Genomic DNA, 18,822 nt, shown 5'->3' on the forward strand with positions numbered 1-18,822 from the left:
GTGTTCTGTTAATGTCCCCCTGCTGGAGACTATGAAGAATATTCAATAATTCATACAGAAATGTGAATATATAAAATATGTTTTTTTTTTACCTTTTAAATACATTAGTTCAATTATTGCTTCCATTTCCAGAGCTCAAATAGATTTTTTAAAGAATGTTGAGTATTGTTGAGTATTACTAAATAAATAAGAAAAACTTTATTTATTTATTTATAAAATATTATTTTAATATATGAGTAATATATAAATAAACAAACATTATTCATACATAAAGTGTTTTTATTTGTTTGTTGATAGTTGTAAAAAAAAAAATCATTATTATTTTATCTTAATTGTTAATTTAACCCCCGGTTACACAGATGTGGTAAATGTAGTAAAATATTTTGGACAAAACTCGGGGCTTTTATTTTGACAAAACACGAACAACCCGGAAGTTAACATGCCTGAAGTAGTGGCTGCAGCATATACCGGTGTGTTATTATCTCGGTTATTGGTTTTATTAAGTTTATTTGTATTATTTTAGCTTTAGTTATTAACTTTGAAATAAGATATTTACTTTTGTTATTTCATTGTCAGGTCCCGTTGGTGTTTATGACAGATAAGTACAACCAGCAGCGATGAGGACTGTGTTTATGGTGGCCGAGAAGCCCTCTCTGGCTCAATCCATTGCCAAAATCCTCTCTAAAGGTGAGTCTGTATTATATTTATATACATTAAATCTACTGCACGTAATGATGCTACTGCATGCAGAATGGTTTGGTTTGGTTTGGTTTGGTAGTTGATTAATACAACAGCACCCTCATATCCTGTTTGATCTGATGAGTTACTCTTTCATTTATTAATGTTACGTCTAACGTTATACCTGTTTAACAAGTTGAGTAGTTAACATGACAAACACCTGCAATGTGAGATGCTTGACTAAAGCTGTTTGGAATAGCATGTTTCGTTTCTAATTCTTTTAAAATTATAATACATGCCGTTCTGGCCACATATTAATTTAGAGACTACTTTAAATATTTGTAATTTTATTAAACTCCAGGAAAAGCAGGGTGGATTTTTTTTTTTTAACATGAGTGTTTCTAAATAAATACGAATCTTTTTTTGGTACAAAACAAATAAAATACAATCTATTTATTCACATTTACAAGCATTCGGCAACTTAAGACATCAATATTGCAGTATATGCGTTGTGGTGGTAAGATAATAATCATTATTATTCAGTAGACTTCTTTGTGGTTGACATTCAATTAAAGTAAATTACACAATTATAATAATTGAAAAGGAATCTAGTGCATGAATTTTCAGACCCATCTCTAATTCTGTCTGGATGTTGCACATATACAGGCGATGTTGACATCCTCGAATTCCAGTGCGTAAGTTGGGCATCTTGGGTTTTTTCTGAGAAAGGGCATTTTGATTGCAATGGGGATGCTCTCCAGACTGGAAGAGCTGTCGACCCCCTTACAGGAGTGACTGTTCAGGCAGTTTGCTTCATAGATGATCTGTGGCACACGGTCCAGGTCGAGGTTCTCCCTGTTATTGGTGCAGAAGAATTTATGTTCATATATAGGCCTACCACATTTCAGTGTCTTTCAGATTACATTTTCTGCAATTTGATGCCAATTAGGACAAATATAGAGCGTCACATTCTGAATTGTAGCAAAATGTACACGATTGCATGCATGCATCCTGTATTATATACTTTCACTGTTATTGGCTATAAATCTGTATTTTAAAAGGGCTCAAACATCTGCTCAACTCACTCGTAGCTCCATGCGGCGACGCTGCGTTCGTTGATCCTGCTGGGCAGGCTGATGAGCTGTGTGTGGTACTCATTCAGCGTGGAGGAGCAGTAGGTGTGCTCCACACACTGGGCCGTGATCGGATTGCACTGGCTGGGGTCCAAGACCAGCAGGAAAATGCTCAGGAGTCCTAGAATCTGAGTGAGAGAATGAGAAGTAGGCATCAGCACCTATGAGTTTGCACCTGTCATGTGGGCTTCTTTATTTGTGTTTTGTGGATGATATTTGCACCAGCCATTAGCATATATTCAGTCCTTACATTGTGGACACCTTCTTAGATTGAAGCTAATGCCAAATTATACAGCCTACATTCACAGATCCAGTGCAATTTAGTGATGAATCTGAATCGTCAGTGATGAAGAATAAATGACTAGGCTTTAGTTTATTAAAACATTGTCATGGGCTATCGGTTATAGCAATTTTAGGTTTGTGGCTCTTTTTTAACCAATTTATAATACATTTATCGGCTAGCTTTCAGGCTTGAATCCCCATTTTTAGTTTAGCTATAGACCTAAATCGTCCAGGCCTCTTAAGATTAGCGGTATTGGCTGATAATTGTGCTAGCTTGGCCAATGACAGGTAAAATGTTAGTTCTTCCTTATGGTAAAACCAGAATCTATTAATAAATGATTTTACTCTGCAAGGATGCATTAAATCAATCAAAAGTGACTGTAAAGACATAATATGCTGTTTTCTATTCATCAAAGAATCCACAAATATATTTAGGAACACAACTGTTTCCTACATGTGATGAAATACATCAAATAAGCATATTACAATGATTTCTGAAGGATCATGTGACAGACTGGAGTAATGATGCATAAAATTTAGCTTTGCATCAGATTTTCTGTTATATTGTTGTTATTTTTGCTGTATTTTTAATCAGATAAATGCAGATTTGGTGAGAAAAAAAGAAATCTTACTGAAGTCTTGTGTGAATGGTGTTGGTGACTTACCTGTAGCTGTTGCATGCTGTATCGTGGGCGAACGGAAGAGAGGAGGGGAATGAGATGCTGGAGGCTTGCTGTTGCCTGCAGGGGTAAATCTGCTGGTCCAAATGTGTCCATCCCCTCGTTTCGGGCCTATATTTATGTGCCACAGTCTCAATGGAGACCTCCAAAGGACCGTAGCGTCAGCCGGTGCTCAAGGTTCATCATCAACATCATCATCATGCTTTTTTTTAGGCTCATTCACTCCGTCCGGATATGAGAGTTCAGCCTTGGGAACAACATCTCATTAGCTAACGGCGACCGTCGGCGTCATTCACGTTTGAGTCTGGTTGAGGACAAAATTTAAAAAAATGAATGAAAAGAATAATGCATAATCAGCTCTTTGCTCTCTCATTTCACTTTATGATGGATCGCTCAATGCCAGCACCAGATTCTCTCAGCCTGATTTCGTCAATGTCCACCATTAATGTTTATGTAAGAATGCTTATGCATTAGTCAAGCAGACTTTGACATTAGTCAATTAGACAATTACAGACTTTGGAAAGAGTCTCAATGCAAATATTCTGGGATCAATGGAATAAGCAAAGTGTAAGGTTGTGTTTGAATGATTACTTGAATTGAAGTGCACCTAAAGGTGTATCTTTAAGGTTAAGTGTTGTTTTTATGATAAAAAAACAACAACTTTTACTTTTATTCCAGTTAAATGTGCAATAAGCCATTTGCAATTGACAGGTGCAGTTAAGTCAAAAGTTGTATGAGCATTTCATTTATTTCCTTTTGTTTATAGGTAGCTGTTCAACCCGAAAAGGCCTGAATGGAGCGTGCTCAGTCCATGAGTACACAGGAAGCTTTGTGGGCCAAAATGTGAGGTTTAAGATGACGTCAGTGTGTGGACACGTCATGAGTCTGGACTTTATCGGCAAGTGTCTCGTCTTCAGTCGGGCTGCTTTTTAAAATGCTGGAAAATTCTGTAATGTGCAAGAGTCAAGACGATGCAAACTTGAGTGTGATTTTTCCCTATCCTTAATGTTTTACAGGAAAGTATAACAACTGGGATAAAGTCGATCCAGCTGAGTTGTTCAGCAAGGCTCCGACTGAGAAGAAGGAAGCAAACCCCAAACTAAATATGGTCAAATTCCTTCAGGTGGCTTTACCTTTCATTACCTGACTGCTTTTGGTGTATCTATTGTCTAAAAGAATTAAACATTCAGACAAACTGTATTTAAAGACTACATAAAATCAGCTTTATTTGCTGTTCCAAGCATGTTAAAGAAAGTATTCAATTTATATATTAAATAACATAGTATATATAGAATAAAATATGATTATCATGACATTCATCTTCCAAAATTCATTGCTTCTTCAATAATGTTTTTATTTAAATCTGTGACCCCTTCTAAAGCTTATTTTTTGTAAGAAGTCTCTTATGTTCACCAAGGCTACATTTATTCAATCAAAAATACATTAAAAACAGTAATATTGGGAAATATTATTACAAATTAAAATAATTGTTTTCTTTTTTTTTAATACATTTAAAAATGTAATTTATTCCTCTGATGCAAATCTGAATTTTCAGTGTCACATGATCATTCAGAAATCATTCTAATATGCTGATTTGATTATCATTATCAATGTTGAGAACAGTTTTTGCTGCTTAACATTTTTGTGGAAACAATGATACCATTCAAACATTTGTGGTCAAATTTAAAAAAAGAGAGAAATTAATACTTTTATTTTTCAAGGATGCATTAAATTGGCCAAGTGACAGAGAAGACATTTATAATGTTACAAAAGATTTCTGTTTAATACATGTTTTAATAAATCAATTTAATAAATGCTGTTCGTTGAACTTTCTATTCATCAAAGTATCCTAAGAAAAATATCACAATTTCCACACAAAAAAATGTTAACCAGCGCAACTGTTTTCAACATTGATAATTATAAGAAATGTTTCTTGAGCATAAAATCAGCATATTAAAATGATTTCTGAAGACTGGAGTGATGATACTAAAAATATATTCAAATAGAAAACCTTTATTTTAATTTGTAATAATATTTTGCAATATTATTGTTTTTACTGTATTTTCTATTAAATAAATGCAGCCTTGGTGAGCATAAGAGGCTTCTTTCAAAAACAGTTAAAAAAAAGGTATATTATGTTACATTACATTATATTATATTTTAAAAAGTCATATTTAAAATTCCTTCCATAAATTTTAAAATACCAAAGTTGCTGTTGTTGACAGGTTGAAGCAAAAGGTTGTGACTTTGTCGTCCTGTGGTTGGACTGTGACAAAGAAGGAGAGAACATTTGTTTTGAGGTGAGTCTGAATCGACAGAAAGAAAATACAACTAAAGTTTGTCCAGATAACTGGGGCTGAGGTGTTTGGCCTTGTTTTTTTTAGCGTGTTTTCTCCACTTGTGTGTGTTGTACCATATCAGGTGTTGGATGCCATTCAGCCTGGGATGAATAAGCCTTACGGTAATGAGCGCACAGTGTATCGGGCCAAGTTCAGCTCCATCACAGACACCGATATCTGTAACGCCATGGCTCGACTCGGAGAACCCAACAAGAACGAGGCTCTGTCCGTAGATGCTCGTCAGGAACTGGACCTCAGGATCGGGTGTGCTTTCACACGGTATGAAAGAGGTCATTTGGGTAGAGCAGACCTGCTTTGAATGTATATTTTTATACCAGGTCCGTTACAATGCAATCTTGTTTTGTGCAATATACACTGCTGTTGAATAGTTTGGGGTCTCTAGGGTTTTTGAAAATTCACTTATGCTCACCAATTCTTCTGTTATTTTAGCAAAAATATAGTAATATTGTGAAATATTATTACAATTTAAAAGAACTTTTTTTTTTTCTATTTTAGTATATTATTTCAAAATATACTGCTTAATATATTCTTGGAAGCCATGATAAAAAAAAAATCTGGATATTTCATGAATATATATAAATGAATAACAGCATTTATTTGAAATAGAAATCTTTTGTAACATTATAAATGACTTTACTGTCACTTTTGATCAATTTTATGCATCCTTGCTGAATAAAATGATTAATTTCTTTGATTTTTATTTATTACATTTTTTTTACTTACCCCAAAACTTTTGAACAGTAGTGCAAACTGTTCTGATGTCTGATTATTCAGTAGGTCATTTATCACACCTAACCATTGTCTCTGGATTTTAGTTTCCAAACCAAATACTTCCAGGGGAAATATGGGAATTTGGACTCCTCCTTGATTTCTTTCGGTCCCTGTCAGACTCCCACACTGGGGTTCTGTGTGGAACGTCACGACAAGATCCAGTCCTTCAAACCTGAAGCATACTGGGTCGTACAAGCAAAGGTAGGTTCTGGTCTTTACCACTTGAATGACAAAATCCAATTTTAGAAATTTGTTTACAGAATAGCTGTATATCATATCGCATTGCATACTTGCTTTTCTGTATTTTCCTTTTTTTTTTTTTGTGGTGCAAACAGGTTTTTAAAGGAAAGGACAGCCCACTCACCTTGGACTGGGACCGCGTTAGAGTTTTTGACCGAGATATTGGTCAAATGTTTGTCAACATGGCAAAGATTGCTAAGGAGGCTAAAGTATGTATTTGTATCTCAGTTATATGTCATTTCCTATTTCAGTGATGGCATATGTGCTAAAGCACTTCAAGTGTGACTGCATGAGTTACTATGTGTCTTTTCTTTGCAGGTTGAATCTGTGACTAAGAAAGAGAAAGCCAAGCAGAGACCTCTCGCATTGAATACAGTGGAGATGTTAAGAGTGGCCAGCTCTGCTTTGGGTGGGCTGCTTCCCTTGAGATATTAAATTTGCAAATCAAAAAGCATAAGAAATAGGGTTTGAATGAGGAAAGAAAGACCAAGCTTTACACAGACTTCTTAAAGGGATAGTTCACCCAAAAACAAAAGTTCTGTCATAATTTACTCACACTTCCAAGTTCCAAACCGGTATGAGTTTGTTTCATCTGCTGAACACAAAAGAAGATATTTTGAAGAATGTTGATGATAATCAAACATTTGACATTAGCCATTGACTTCCAAAGTAAGAAAAAAATACTATGGAAGTCAATGGCTGGTTACCAACATTCTTCAAAATATCTTCTGTGTTCAACAGAAGAAAGAAACTCGTACAGGTTTGGAACAATTTGAGGGTGAGTAAATGATAACAGAATTTTAATTTTGGGGTGAACTATCCCTTTAAGTGTATTCATCCAAGGAGGCAATAAAACCAACCAATACATTTTGGCAAGTAATGACTGGTCATTAAATTAAATTTAGATTATATGGTCAAGAACCTTATATGGTTAACTTTTTGGCAAATAAATAACGACAATTCTATAGCATTGTAGTATTATTCACAAAGGAATAATTAGACTGAAAATGGTAAACATTCTACCGTTAAAAAGTTTAGGGTCAAAGAAGTTTTTCAAACAGTAAAAACTGTAATATTGTGAAATACTGTATTATTATAATTTAAAATTGCTGTTACTACTGTTTTCTATATTAATATATTTTAAATGTAATTTATTCCTGTGATGCGAAGCTGAATTTTCAGCATCATTACTCCAGGCTTCAGTGTCACATGATCCTTCAGAAATCATTCTAATATGCAGATTTGCTGCTCAAGAAACATTTCTGATTATTATCAATGTTAAAACCATTTGTGTTGCCATTTATCTGTGTATTTCTCAGGAATGGGTCCCCAGCATACCATGCAGATAGCAGAGCGTCTCTACACACAGGGTTATATCAGCTATCCTCGCACAGAGACGACACATTACCCTGAAAACTTTGACCTGAAGGGCACCCTCAAACAACAGGCCAACAGCTCCTTCTGGGGTGATTCGGTGAGCTTGTGCCCTTTCCAACGCCCTGATGAGATCATCAAAAGAAGAACTATTTTTACACCTATTTGATAAGCTTTGTTTTGTGTCTGTAAAAAAAACTCTGAGCAATTAAATAAATAATTAAAAGTGATTAATATTGTCTTATATGTGTGTGTTTGTGTATACAGGTAAAAGCACTTCTCTCTGAGGGCATTAATAAGCCAAGGAAAGGATCGGACGCAGGAGACCATCCGCCAATCACACCCATGAGAGCCGCCTCTGAGAGCGAGCTGGGTACGACCGTCAGACTGCATATTTTCACATTTAATGTGTTACATCATGTGTGATATTGAAAGGTCAAGCAGAGAGATATTAGGGAACACAACCAGGTCATTCTATGATTCATATCTGGTGTTGCAGGGCAAGATCCATGATCCTGTTTCTAATTATTGAATAAAAGAAGAGAAAATATAGACTAAAATATCTTCATTTTAATTTGTCAAGTTGAGCTTAATTAGCTAAACACTACTGTTCAAAAGTTTGGGGTCAGTAAGGGTTTCTTTTTAAAGATATGAATACATTTTAGGATGCATTAAATTGATCAAAAGTGACAATAAATCTACTAAAATATTAAGCAGCACAGCTGTTTGCAACATTGATAATAATAAGAAATGTTTCTTAAGCAGCAAATCAGCATATTAGAAGGATTTCTGAAGGATCAGAAATCCTTCTAATCCTGAAAAAACTTCTGAATTTTTTTTTTTTTTTCACAATATTTAATTTTGTTAAAATAAATGCAAGCTTGGTGAGCATAAGAGACTTTTTTTTCAAAAACATTTTTCACAATCTTACCGACCCCAAACCTTTTAACGGTAGCGTAACTATGGCTGCGTCCGAAAGCGCATACTTTCTTGACTAGGTACTTATTTTGAATAAGTAATTACCTCACGTCTACTAAAAAAAGTATGCACTACATTTGCCATACTGTCATTATCATGTGACCTACAAGCATCAGTTACGTCGCTTCACTGTCAATCTTAAATCCTCTCCTGTGGCCTCATGGGATTGTAAATTGTCCATCTTAAGCACACTTCAGAATCTCGCTGGGAGATGTAGGTCATCCAGGAATTTTTCAGCCTATTTTAATGTGTACTGTGAATTCAGACTTCTTTATCACATACTGTTTTTCGGCTACTATATAGTAGGGAAGTATGTGATTTTGGATGCAGCCCGTGAATCTAATCATTGCAGAAACATCTTAACACTAGAATCCAATCTTTAAAAGATCTAAGACAACAGAGCTATAAAAGGCCATCTATCTTTTTTCCTCTGCAGGCAGCGATGGCTGGCGTCTGTATGATTACATCACACGGCACTTCATAGCGACGGTCAGCCCTGACTGTAAATACCTGCAGACCACGATTTCCTTCAGCATCGCCACAGAGAGCTTCACATGCAGCGGCAAGACGCTCATCTCTCCTGGTACGTGCATCATCAGATTAACTTTCTTTTTACTTTTGCCATTTTTTTTTTACATGATATTCTAGTGGAGAGGTGATACTTATTTATATCTCTCTCTATCTCAGGTTACACTGAAGTGATGCCCTGGCAAGGTATTCCGCTGGAAGAGGCCTTGCCGGTGTGTGAGAGAGGAGACACATTCACGGTGGACGAGATCAAACTACTGGAGAAACAGACCAATCCACCAGACTACCTCACTGAGGCCGAGCTCATCACACTCATGGAGAAACACGGCATTGGTGAGATCCGTTTCATTAATGCTTAATGCTTAACAGATGTTTTAGAAAACAAGCTCACAGAAGAGAGGAAAATTCACTTATTTACCTAATCCTCTTCATCCCGTGTGAGACATAAGGCCACAGAGTAAATTTAAACGGGTCATATCATGCATTTTATCCCTGACGTGCACTTTATTATATTCGTTTTTCACTCCCTCTTGGTCCGTTTATTGCCACTGTACACCTTTGGGTAACTTAAGTATCATAAACACACTGCTAAATTAATCACAGTTAATTTAAAATGCATAAAGAATTCACAGCACAATGAATTCTAAAAAGTGTTTTCAATCATTTTTATGCTGTCATTTCATTTTCACATCAAGGACTATTTTCACATTTCTTTTTTATCAATATGCTATTTTATATGTTTTTACAAGTTTTAGTGCATGAATGAATAAACATACAGTTTAAAATTTTGGGGTCGGTAAGATTTTAGTAAAAAGAAAAGTCTCTTGTCACCAAGGCTACATTTATTTGATCCAAAGTGCAGTTAACCACTAATATTGTGAAATATTTAGGGCTGTTGATTTAATGTGTTCATTTAGTTAATTAGTTTTGGGGAAGAAATAACACGTTAAAATTAACGGATTTAACACACCCGCCCCACCCAAGACCTACGTAAACTTTCATAAAGTTGATTAGTGACGAACATGATGCAGGGCAACAACTCACTACGTGATGTAGCCTATAGAATGCAGTTAGCCCCTAAAATTAAAGATAAGTCCCTGTATGAGTTGTTGTCTCATATTTATATCATGATATAGTTAAGCAATAGGTATCGCATGAGTAACGAGCACAATATTAGACGAGTGCTGTTTTTGTCCAGAATAGCATGCACACAAATGTGATGATTTTTTTACAACAGTTCAATGAATAAGAAGTTAAAGGGATAGTTCACCCAAAATTTGTAATTCTATCATCATTTACTCACTCTCAAGTTGTTCCAAACCTGTATGAATGTCTTTCTTCAGTTCAACACAAAAGAAAGATATTTCGAAGAATGTTTGTAACCAAACAGTTGACGGCACCGTTGACTTCCATAGTATTTTTTAGAAGTCAGTGGTGCCCCACAACTGTTTGGTTGTGTGAACTGTATTAAAAATGTTTTTCCCACTAGGTACGGATGCCAGTATCCCCGTCCACATTAACAACATCTGCCAGAGGAACTATGTGACGGTTGAAAGTGGCCGCAAACTCAAACCCACCAACCTGGGGATTGTTCTGGTTCACGGTTACTATAAGATTGGTAAGGGGAAAATTTTCAACCACAAGTATTTCATTAGTGTGTGTCAGTAGCCTAGTAGTTAAAAATTTGGCCTGGTAACTGAAACCCCAAAAGTGGCTGTTCATGAACGGGCACTTAAAGGGATACTCCACTTTTTTTGGAAATAGGCTCATTTTACAACTCCCCCAGAGTTAAACAATTAAACCGTTTTCGAATCCATTCAGCCGATCTCCGGGTCTGGCGGTACCACTTTTAGCATAGCTTAGCATAGATCATTGAATCGGACAGGACCATTAGCATCTCTCTCAAAAAAATGACCAAAGAGTTTCGATATTTTTCCTATTTAAAACTTGACTCTTCTGTAGTTACATCGTGTACTAAGACCGACGGAAAATGAAAAGTTGCGATTTTCTAGGCTGATATGGCTAGGAACTATACTCTCATTCCTGCGTAATAATCAAGAAACTTTGCTGCCGTACCATGAGTGCAGCAGGAGTAATGATATGACGCAGTGCCTGAAAATAGTCTACCCTATAGTCTACCGAGCTGGGGACTAATTTCAGGCGCTGCGTCATATCATTACGCCTGCTGCACTCATGGTACGGCAGCAAAGTTTCTTGATTATTGAGAGAGATGCTAATGGTCCTGTCCGATTCAATGATCTATGCTAAGCTATGCTAAAAGTGGTATCGCCAGACCCGGAGATTGGCTGAATGGATTCGAAAACGGTAAAACTCAACTGTTTAACTCTGGGGGAGTTGTAAAATTAGCCTATTTCCAAAAAAAGTGGAGTATCCCTTTAACAGAGATGAATCTGTAATAGGTGTGCAATAATTTACTTTGAAACAAAGCGTTGGATTAATGACTCATTTGTATTTGCTTATCCTTTTCCTTGTGCATTTGTGTGTGTGTGTTAGATGCAGATTTGGTTCTTCCCACAATCCGGAGTGCTGTGGAAAAGCAGCTCACTCTGATCGCTTTAGGAAAGGCAAACTTCCAACAGGTCTTACAGCATACTCTGGACATCTTCAAGAGGAAGTTCCACTACTTCGTGGACTCCATTGCAGGTAATGTCACATACATTGAACCTATGAAAAGAATTGAATTACTTTCTTATTTCGGTGTTAAATTAAAAATTTGTTCTGAGAGTGCTCTGTTCGGACAGGAAATTACGCATTCTGCGAAGCCCCTAAAGGGACATGGTGATGAAATAAAAATATGAGATGGGAAGAAAAAATATATTGCCATGCTTTTGCGTGCTCTCGCATTTTGAAAAAAAGTTGGGTAATTATATTGCATTATCATGGGGAATTGAAATTGCTTTTGAATGCATGCTCACTTTTTACTTTTCTAGTTCGCGATGACGTATACTCTGTGTATAGAGAGCGGTGGTACTGACCACACATTTTACAAGATAAGATATTTGTCAGTAATGTTCACGATCTGTTATGCATCATCCTGTCAGTCATATCTTCTTACTATCTTCAGTGATCAGTGAAATCATGATGTACTGTAATGTTGCCGACCACTGCAGCAAGTCTAACCACATCCCTTTAGTTATATTTTGTGCCTTTCCAAATTCAGATTTAGGCTTCGGGCACATACCTTAACGAGATGCTATTATAGTTTTTGAATTCATTTTTATTTTAGTTTTAGTTAAAGTAATTCTGTTGTGTTTTTGTCATTTTTACTAATATTCTTTTTGTAAATGTGACTAATTTGTGGATTTTTTTTCAGTTTTTGTTATTTTAGTACATCAAGTTGAACTAAATGGAAAAAAAAGAAATGTTGCCTCGGCAACTAGCTGAAATAAAAATTATTTTAATTTGTATTGGTTTAGTTTGTTAACTCTAATAACCCTGGTCTTGAACTGTTCTTTGATGCATTGAGACCCATTTTATTAGGGATTGGCTTAAACTGTTTCTCAATCTATTTAGATAAGTTAAAGGAATAGGTCGCTTAAAAATGATAATTCTGTCATTATTTACTCACCCTCAAATTGTTTCAAACCTGTATGAGTTTCTGAACACAAAGGAAGATATTTTGAAGAATGTCGGTAAACAGAAAGTTGATGGTCCCCATTGACTTCCATAAATGTATCTTCTTTTGTGTTCAGCAGAAGAAAGAAACTCATACAGGTTTTAAACAATTTTAGGGTGAGTAAATGATATAATTTTTATTTTTAAGTGAACTGTTCCTTTAAGGCCGCTCTGTGCCTTCTTAAAGTTTAGTTTAAATATGCAGTTTTTTTGCCTAAATTATGTTTGCTCTGAGGTTTTGCTAATTATTCACTCTTTAAATGTTTATTTAAAAGGCATGGATGAACTGATGGAGGTGTCCTTCTCTCCCATCGCTGCTACTGGGAAACCACTCTCTCGCTGCGGCAAATGCCGTCGCTTCATGAAGTACATCCAGGTGTGTAAGGACTCACACTGCCCTAACAGACTTAAAATGCTGGCTTTCTTATTCTAGAGATTTTAACATGTAAATGCATGCAATTGATCAAAAGTTACAGTAAAAATGTTTATAGTACTATTTATAATATGCTTATGAACTTTTTGTTCATCAGAGAATCCTGAAGAAAAAAAACATTAGCACAGTTTGCACAAAAATATGAAGCAGCACAGCAGTTTTTAACATTGATAATAATCAGATATTTTTCTTGAGCAGCAAATCAGAATATTAGAATGATTTCTGAAGGATCATGTGACACTGAAGACTATGGAAGCTTGTTTCCGCCACTGAATAATAAATAAATAATAATAATTGCGACTTTTTATCTCACAATTCTGACTTTTTTTCTCACAATTGCGATATATCAAGTCAGAATTGTGACTTTTTTTCTCAGAATTGCGAGATATAAAGTCAAGAATTGTGAGAAATAAAGTCGCAATTCTGAGAAATAAAGTCGCAATTGCAAGATATAAAGTCGCAATTGCGAGATATAAAGTCGCAATTCTGAGAAATAAAATCGCAATTCTGAGAAATAAAGTCGCAGTTGGGAGATATAAAGTCAGAATTGCATGATATAAAGTCGCAATTGCGTGTTATAAAGTCAGAATTGTGAGATATAAACTATTCTGAGGTAAAAAAAAAAAATGAATTGGACTGAATGAAATGAATTCCCCTTAGAATTGGACTTTATATCTCACAATTCTGAGAAAAGATGTCAGAATTGCGAGATAGGCTAAACTCGCAATTATGTGATATAAAGTCAGAATTGCGTGATATAAAGTCCCAATTGCGAGAAAAAAAGTCCGAATTCTGACTTTATAACACGCAATTGCGACTTTATATCTCGCAATTCTGACTTTATAACACGCAATTGCGACTTTATTTCACGCAATTCTGACTTTATATCTCACAATTCTGAGAAATAAAGTCAGAATTGCGAGATGTAAACTCGCAATTATGAGATTAAAAAGTCGCAATTATCTTTTTTTTTTTTTTTTTGTGGCGGAAACAAGCTTCCATAGAAGACTGGAGTAATGATGCTAAAAATTCAGCTTTGCGTCACAGGAATAAATAACATTTTAAAATATATTCGAATAGAAATCAGTCATTTCACAATATTACTGTTTTGCTGTTTTTGATCAAATAAATGCAGCCTTGGTGAGCAGAAAAGACTTCTTTCAAAAAGCGGTAACACTTTACAATAAGGTTTCATTAGTTAGCATTGGTTAACTACTTTAGTTAACATGAACTAAGAATGAACAATACTTCTATGGCATTTATTAATCTGTGTTAATGTTAATTTATTTATTTTTTTATACATTATTAAAATCAAAATTGTATTTGTTAACATTAGTTAATGCACTATGAACAAACAATGAATGACAGTATTTTTAAGTAACATTAACAAAAATGAATAAATACAGTAACAATTGTATTGCTCATTGTTAGTTCATGATAGTTATAACATTATAGTTAATAAAACATTAACTAATGTTAACAAAGAGACCTTATTATAAAGTGTCACCAAAAAATCTTACCGACTTTTGAATAGTAGTGTATGAATTTGGCTGATGTCATGAAAATCATAGTGCATCGAACTCTTTTAATTCAAAAGATCAAAGAAAAGCCCATTTCCCTTTGCATGACTCTTTTATGGTTTCATCTTTTTGTTTTCACAGTAGACAGATCATAACTAGCATGTACAGACATTGTGTTTTAGCTACTTTCTTTGCCAACATTGACCTTAGTTTGAACTGTGGACTGTAGGGTAAAATGGAAGAATGTTAGATATTTAACAAAACACGCTTGTCTCAATATGGTACAAAGTTCAGTTCTGCCCACTCAATTAAAGGATTGCAACACTATGTCTTGGGCTTTGATCCATGACCCTGACCCAAACTGATTGACCTATGTTAGCATTGTGACACATCACAGAGGGCTTTGGCCTTCTGATGACAAGCCTAAAACTTTGACCTCTCAACTACCACCACACCTTAGTTTCTAGTAACCATTTAACTCTACAGTTCACGAGTTTGGGTCGCTTTTTTATATTTTTATAACGTCTCATCCTCACCAAGGCTGCATTTATTTGATAAAAAAATACAGTAAATATTCTGAATAATATTACAATTTAAAATAACAGTTTTCTCTTATAATATATTTTAAATGTAATTTATTCCTGTGATGAAAAGCTGAATTTTCAGCATCATTACTCAGTGTCACATGATCCTTCAGAAATCATTCTGATTTGATGCTCAAGAAACATTTCTTATTATTATCAATGTTGAAAACAGTTGTGATACTGTGAAACAATGATACATTTTTTTCAGGATTCTCTAAATAGGACGTTCAAAAGAACAGCTTTGATTTGAAATAGAAATGTATAAATTATAAATGCCTTTATCAATTGAATGCATTCTTGCTGAATAACAGTATTTTATTGTAAGTATTTAATGCTTTGTACACCAAAAATACCTTGTTTAAAAATCTGACGTCAGGTTGAGAGGTCAGTGATGTTGAATATGCGCAGTGAGTAATGCAGCCAAACTTCAAGCTTTTCCATCCCAGAGCATTTACATCTACACTAACTTTGATCCTAATTACCATCCGTATAGCCGTTTGCGTAAATCACATGGTTTATATATTTTTCCGCTGTGACGCACTCTGGGCTTTTAGACAGACTCTCATCTCTCTCTCTTGTTCTCTCCGCCTATACCCGTGCACCTGAAAATGACCTTCAGCGAGGAAGCTTTTTATCTGAATGTTCTCCTGCGTCAATCTGAATGTGATATGACTCAAATTATTCATCAATGTCCCTCATCATTCAACTACAACCTTAGACTGTCTAATGTTCCCGTCAAATGGACTGCATGTCCAATGCTTGCATGCTGATTTTCTCGATCCAAATGTCCTGAATGAAGTCTTTACACAGTATAGAGGTTTTTGCTGCTGCTACTTCATTGTGGACAGTAAAATCTGTGGAAAATTAAGTTAGAAAAACTTAAATATATTGGTAAATCATGATGTAGTATCAAATGTGGTCTAAACTGTCATTTGTAATCACCCTAGGCTAAGCCCAGTCGTCTGCACTGCTCTCACTGCGACGAGACGTACAGTTTACCTCAGAACGGAGCCATTAAGCTGTACAAAGAGCTCAAGTGTCCTCTGGATGAGTTTGAGCTGGTGCTCTGGACCTCGGGGTCTCGTGGAAAAAGCTACCCTGTGTGTCCATACTGCTTTGGGAACCCTCCCTTCAGAGACATGAAGAAAGGTAGGAGAGACTAAAAAGCTCTGCTTCTCAAACCAAATTGTTTTTGGCTGGTTCTTCAGTTAGGATTCTTTCAAACATATATATATATATAAAAAATTCCCCCACATATTCAGTAATCAAGATCTGATTATGCCCTTGATAAACTTTTGTATTTTCATATAAAGTGATGAAGATATTTTTTTTACATACTGGTTGGATAAACAATCTTTCAAGTTAATGAAAATAAAAAGGAAGGGATTGGAGACGTTGCCGCAGTTCTTCTGTGTTTCTGTTTCTTCAAGTAATCCCACATGGACTCGATGTTTGTGAGATCGGATCTCCGTGTGTTGTAAAAATCATACTGGATTATACAATAATGGCAAAAGGAATGTTTGGAAATGTAAACTGATATTTCCTACTGACACACTACAGCAAAAGATATAAATAACTGGCTTAACTTTTTTTGGGTGAAAATACTAACGTGCCTAAGACTTTCACACAGTACTAATATATGTACAGGGTGGGCCATTTATATGGATAGACAGTAATAACATGGGAATGGTTGGTGATATTAAAGTCCTGTTTGTGGCTTCTAAATGGCCACCATGGTCACCACCCATCTTGAGGAGTTTGCCCCCTCACATATACTAATGTGCCACAAACAGGACTTTAATATCACCAACCATTCCCATGTTATTACGGTGTATCCATATAAATGGCCCACCCTGTATGTGTATATATATATATATATATATATATATATATATATATATATATATATATATATATATATATATATGTATATATATATGTGTGTATGTATATTTATTTATTTATTTTAATATAACATATACATTTTATATTATTAAAATATTGTGGTCAGTAGGATTTGTTTAAAATAAATGCATATTTTTAAAAAGAAATATCAAAAGTGATGGTAAAGACTTTTACAGTTTTACAAATGAAACAAAGAATTCTGAAAAACTGTATCACGGTTTCCACAACAATGTTAAGCAGTACAACTTATTTTTTTAACATTGATAATAATACAAATAAAAATGTTTTGCAGCAAATCAGCATATTAGAATGATTTCTGAAGGATCATGTGTCATTGAGTAATGATACTGAAAATTCAGCTTTGCATCACAGGAATAAAATACATTTGAAAATATATTCAAATAGCAAAAGCTTATTTTAAATTGTAATAATATTTTACAATATTACTGTTTTTGCTGTCATTTTTTATCAAATAAATGCAACCTTGGTGAACATAAGAGACTTCTTTTAAAAACATTCGAAAATCCTACTGACCCTAAACTTTTAAACAGTAGTGTATTTAAAATAAACACGTAAAATATAAAAATGTAAGCTTTTTATAAATTTATTATAGAGGTAAAGTAAAAACATCTGGGTGGGGGAAAGGTCCAAGATTCTTCTAGACTCCAAAAAATTCTGGCAAATGTAACCTTTTAACACTTGTGTTGAAACAAGAACAACACTCTTAAAAACAAGAAAAGATAAGAGTTCTCCTAAAAGAATAGCCCTTATGTAATTTCTCTTTTTCTTTCCCTCAGGGATGGGCTGTAACGAGTGCACCCACCCTTCCTGTCAGCACTCCCTCAACTCTCTTGGCATAGGTCAGTGCGTTGAATGTGAGACGGGTGTCCTGGTCTTCGATCCCACCTCGGGCCCAAAGTGGCGCATGGCCTGCAACAAATGCAACGTGGTGGTGCATTTCTTCGAGCACGCCCATAAAGTGCAGGTGTCCCAGGACAGCTGTGATTCCTGCGAAGCCTCTCTGGTTATAGTGGACTTCAACAAGACGCGCTCGCCATTGCCTGATGGTGAAACGCAGCACACTGGCTGCGTGTTTTGCGATCCTGTGTTCCAGGATCTGGTGGAGCTGAAACATGCGACCATGCGGCATCCCATGCACCGGGCCGGAGGAGCCCGCAGAGGGAGAGGGAAGGGGAGAGGGAGGAGGCCTATGGGGAGAGGGAATCCTAAAAAGCCTAAAGACAAAATGGCAGCCTTGGCAGCGTATTTTGTATAAACTGTTTTGTAAAGCTTATTTGTCTTGCAGGGGAAAATTAACGCCAGCTTAATTAGTCTCAATGTGCAAACTAAAAAGATGAAAATGGCAATAAAGTTTTTAGTTAAACAGAGTCTGTGATGTTTTGTGTGTGTGTGTCTGCTTATACAGTTATTTAGCAGTCGCTTTTATCCAAAGCGACTTAGTCACCATGAAATCAAAATTGACAAATCTTGTTTTTTATGGAATATTTCAGTGTTTATTATATATTATTTATCTATGCTCATCATAATTTTTTGATAATATTTAATCAACTTCCCCTCCCACTTGCAGCGACATCTCTTCTCTGATGACGTGTTTAGTGGTGCGAGGGCGGGACAACCTGTCACTCACATGAGATCCACCAATAGCAAACCACAACCATGATCCAGTCAATGCGTGATGGACTAAATCAAGTCCCGCCGC

The 18,822-nt window shown here is 35.4% G+C and overlaps 2 protein-coding genes across 2 annotated transcripts; one reads left to right on the forward strand and one right to left on the reverse strand.

Moving 5' to 3' along the window:
* The first annotated feature begins 419 nt into the window (after positions 1–419).
* top3b (DNA topoisomerase III beta) lies at positions 420–18,490 on the forward strand. The gene is made up of 18 exons (XM_084413453.1): positions 420–470; positions 577–687; positions 3,540–3,671; positions 3,790–3,896; positions 4,999–5,073; positions 5,195–5,391; positions 5,949–6,105; positions 6,240–6,353; positions 6,463–6,553; positions 7,464–7,618; positions 7,786–7,891; positions 8,933–9,079; positions 9,184–9,357; positions 10,514–10,642; positions 11,539–11,688; positions 12,936–13,036; positions 16,145–16,346; positions 17,900–18,490. Exons 2-18 carry the CDS (start codon positions 618–620, stop codon positions 18,376–18,378), a joined length of 2,586 nt encoding a protein of 861 aa, XP_084269579.1. The 5' UTR covers positions 420–470; positions 577–617; the 3' UTR covers positions 18,379–18,490.
* LOC311293294 (interleukin-25) lies at positions 1,219–2,081 on the reverse strand. The gene is made up of 2 exons (XM_084413454.1): positions 1,764–2,081; positions 1,219–1,533 (listed from the first exon to the last, which is right to left on the reverse strand). The coding sequence occupies exons 1-2, from the start codon at positions 1,964–1,966 to the stop codon at positions 1,314–1,316; spliced, it is 423 nt and encodes a 140-aa protein (XP_084269580.1). The 5' UTR covers positions 1,967–2,081; the 3' UTR covers positions 1,219–1,313.
* Positions 18,491–18,822: the final 332 nt, after the last annotated feature.

The sequence above is a fragment of the Rutilus rutilus genome, assembly GCF_951802725.1.
Source record: "Rutilus rutilus genome assembly, chromosome: 7".
In the NCBI taxonomy this organism is placed as follows: Eukaryota; Metazoa; Chordata; class Actinopteri; order Cypriniformes; family Leuciscidae; genus Rutilus; species Rutilus rutilus.

Coding starts and splice junctions, on each gene's coding strand:
- top3b (XM_084413453.1), top strand. CDS start 618: ATGAGGACTGTGTTTATGGTGGCCGAGAAGCCCTCTCTGGCTCAATCC. Junction 688..3,539: donor TGCCAAAATCCTCTCTAAAG/GTGAGTCTGTAT, acceptor TTTTGTTTATAG/GTAGCTGTTCAACCCGAAAA. Junction 9,358..10,513: donor CATGGAGAAACACGGCATTG/GTGAGATCCGTT, acceptor TTTTCCCACTAG/GTACGGATGCCAGTATCCCC.
- LOC311293294 (XM_084413454.1), bottom strand. CDS start 1,966: ATGCCTACTTCTCATTCTCTCACTCAGATTCTAGGACTCCTGAGCATT. Junction 1,534..1,763: donor GTCGCCGCATGGAGCTACGA/GTGAGTTGAGCA, acceptor CACCAATAACAG/GGAGAACCTCGACCTGGACC.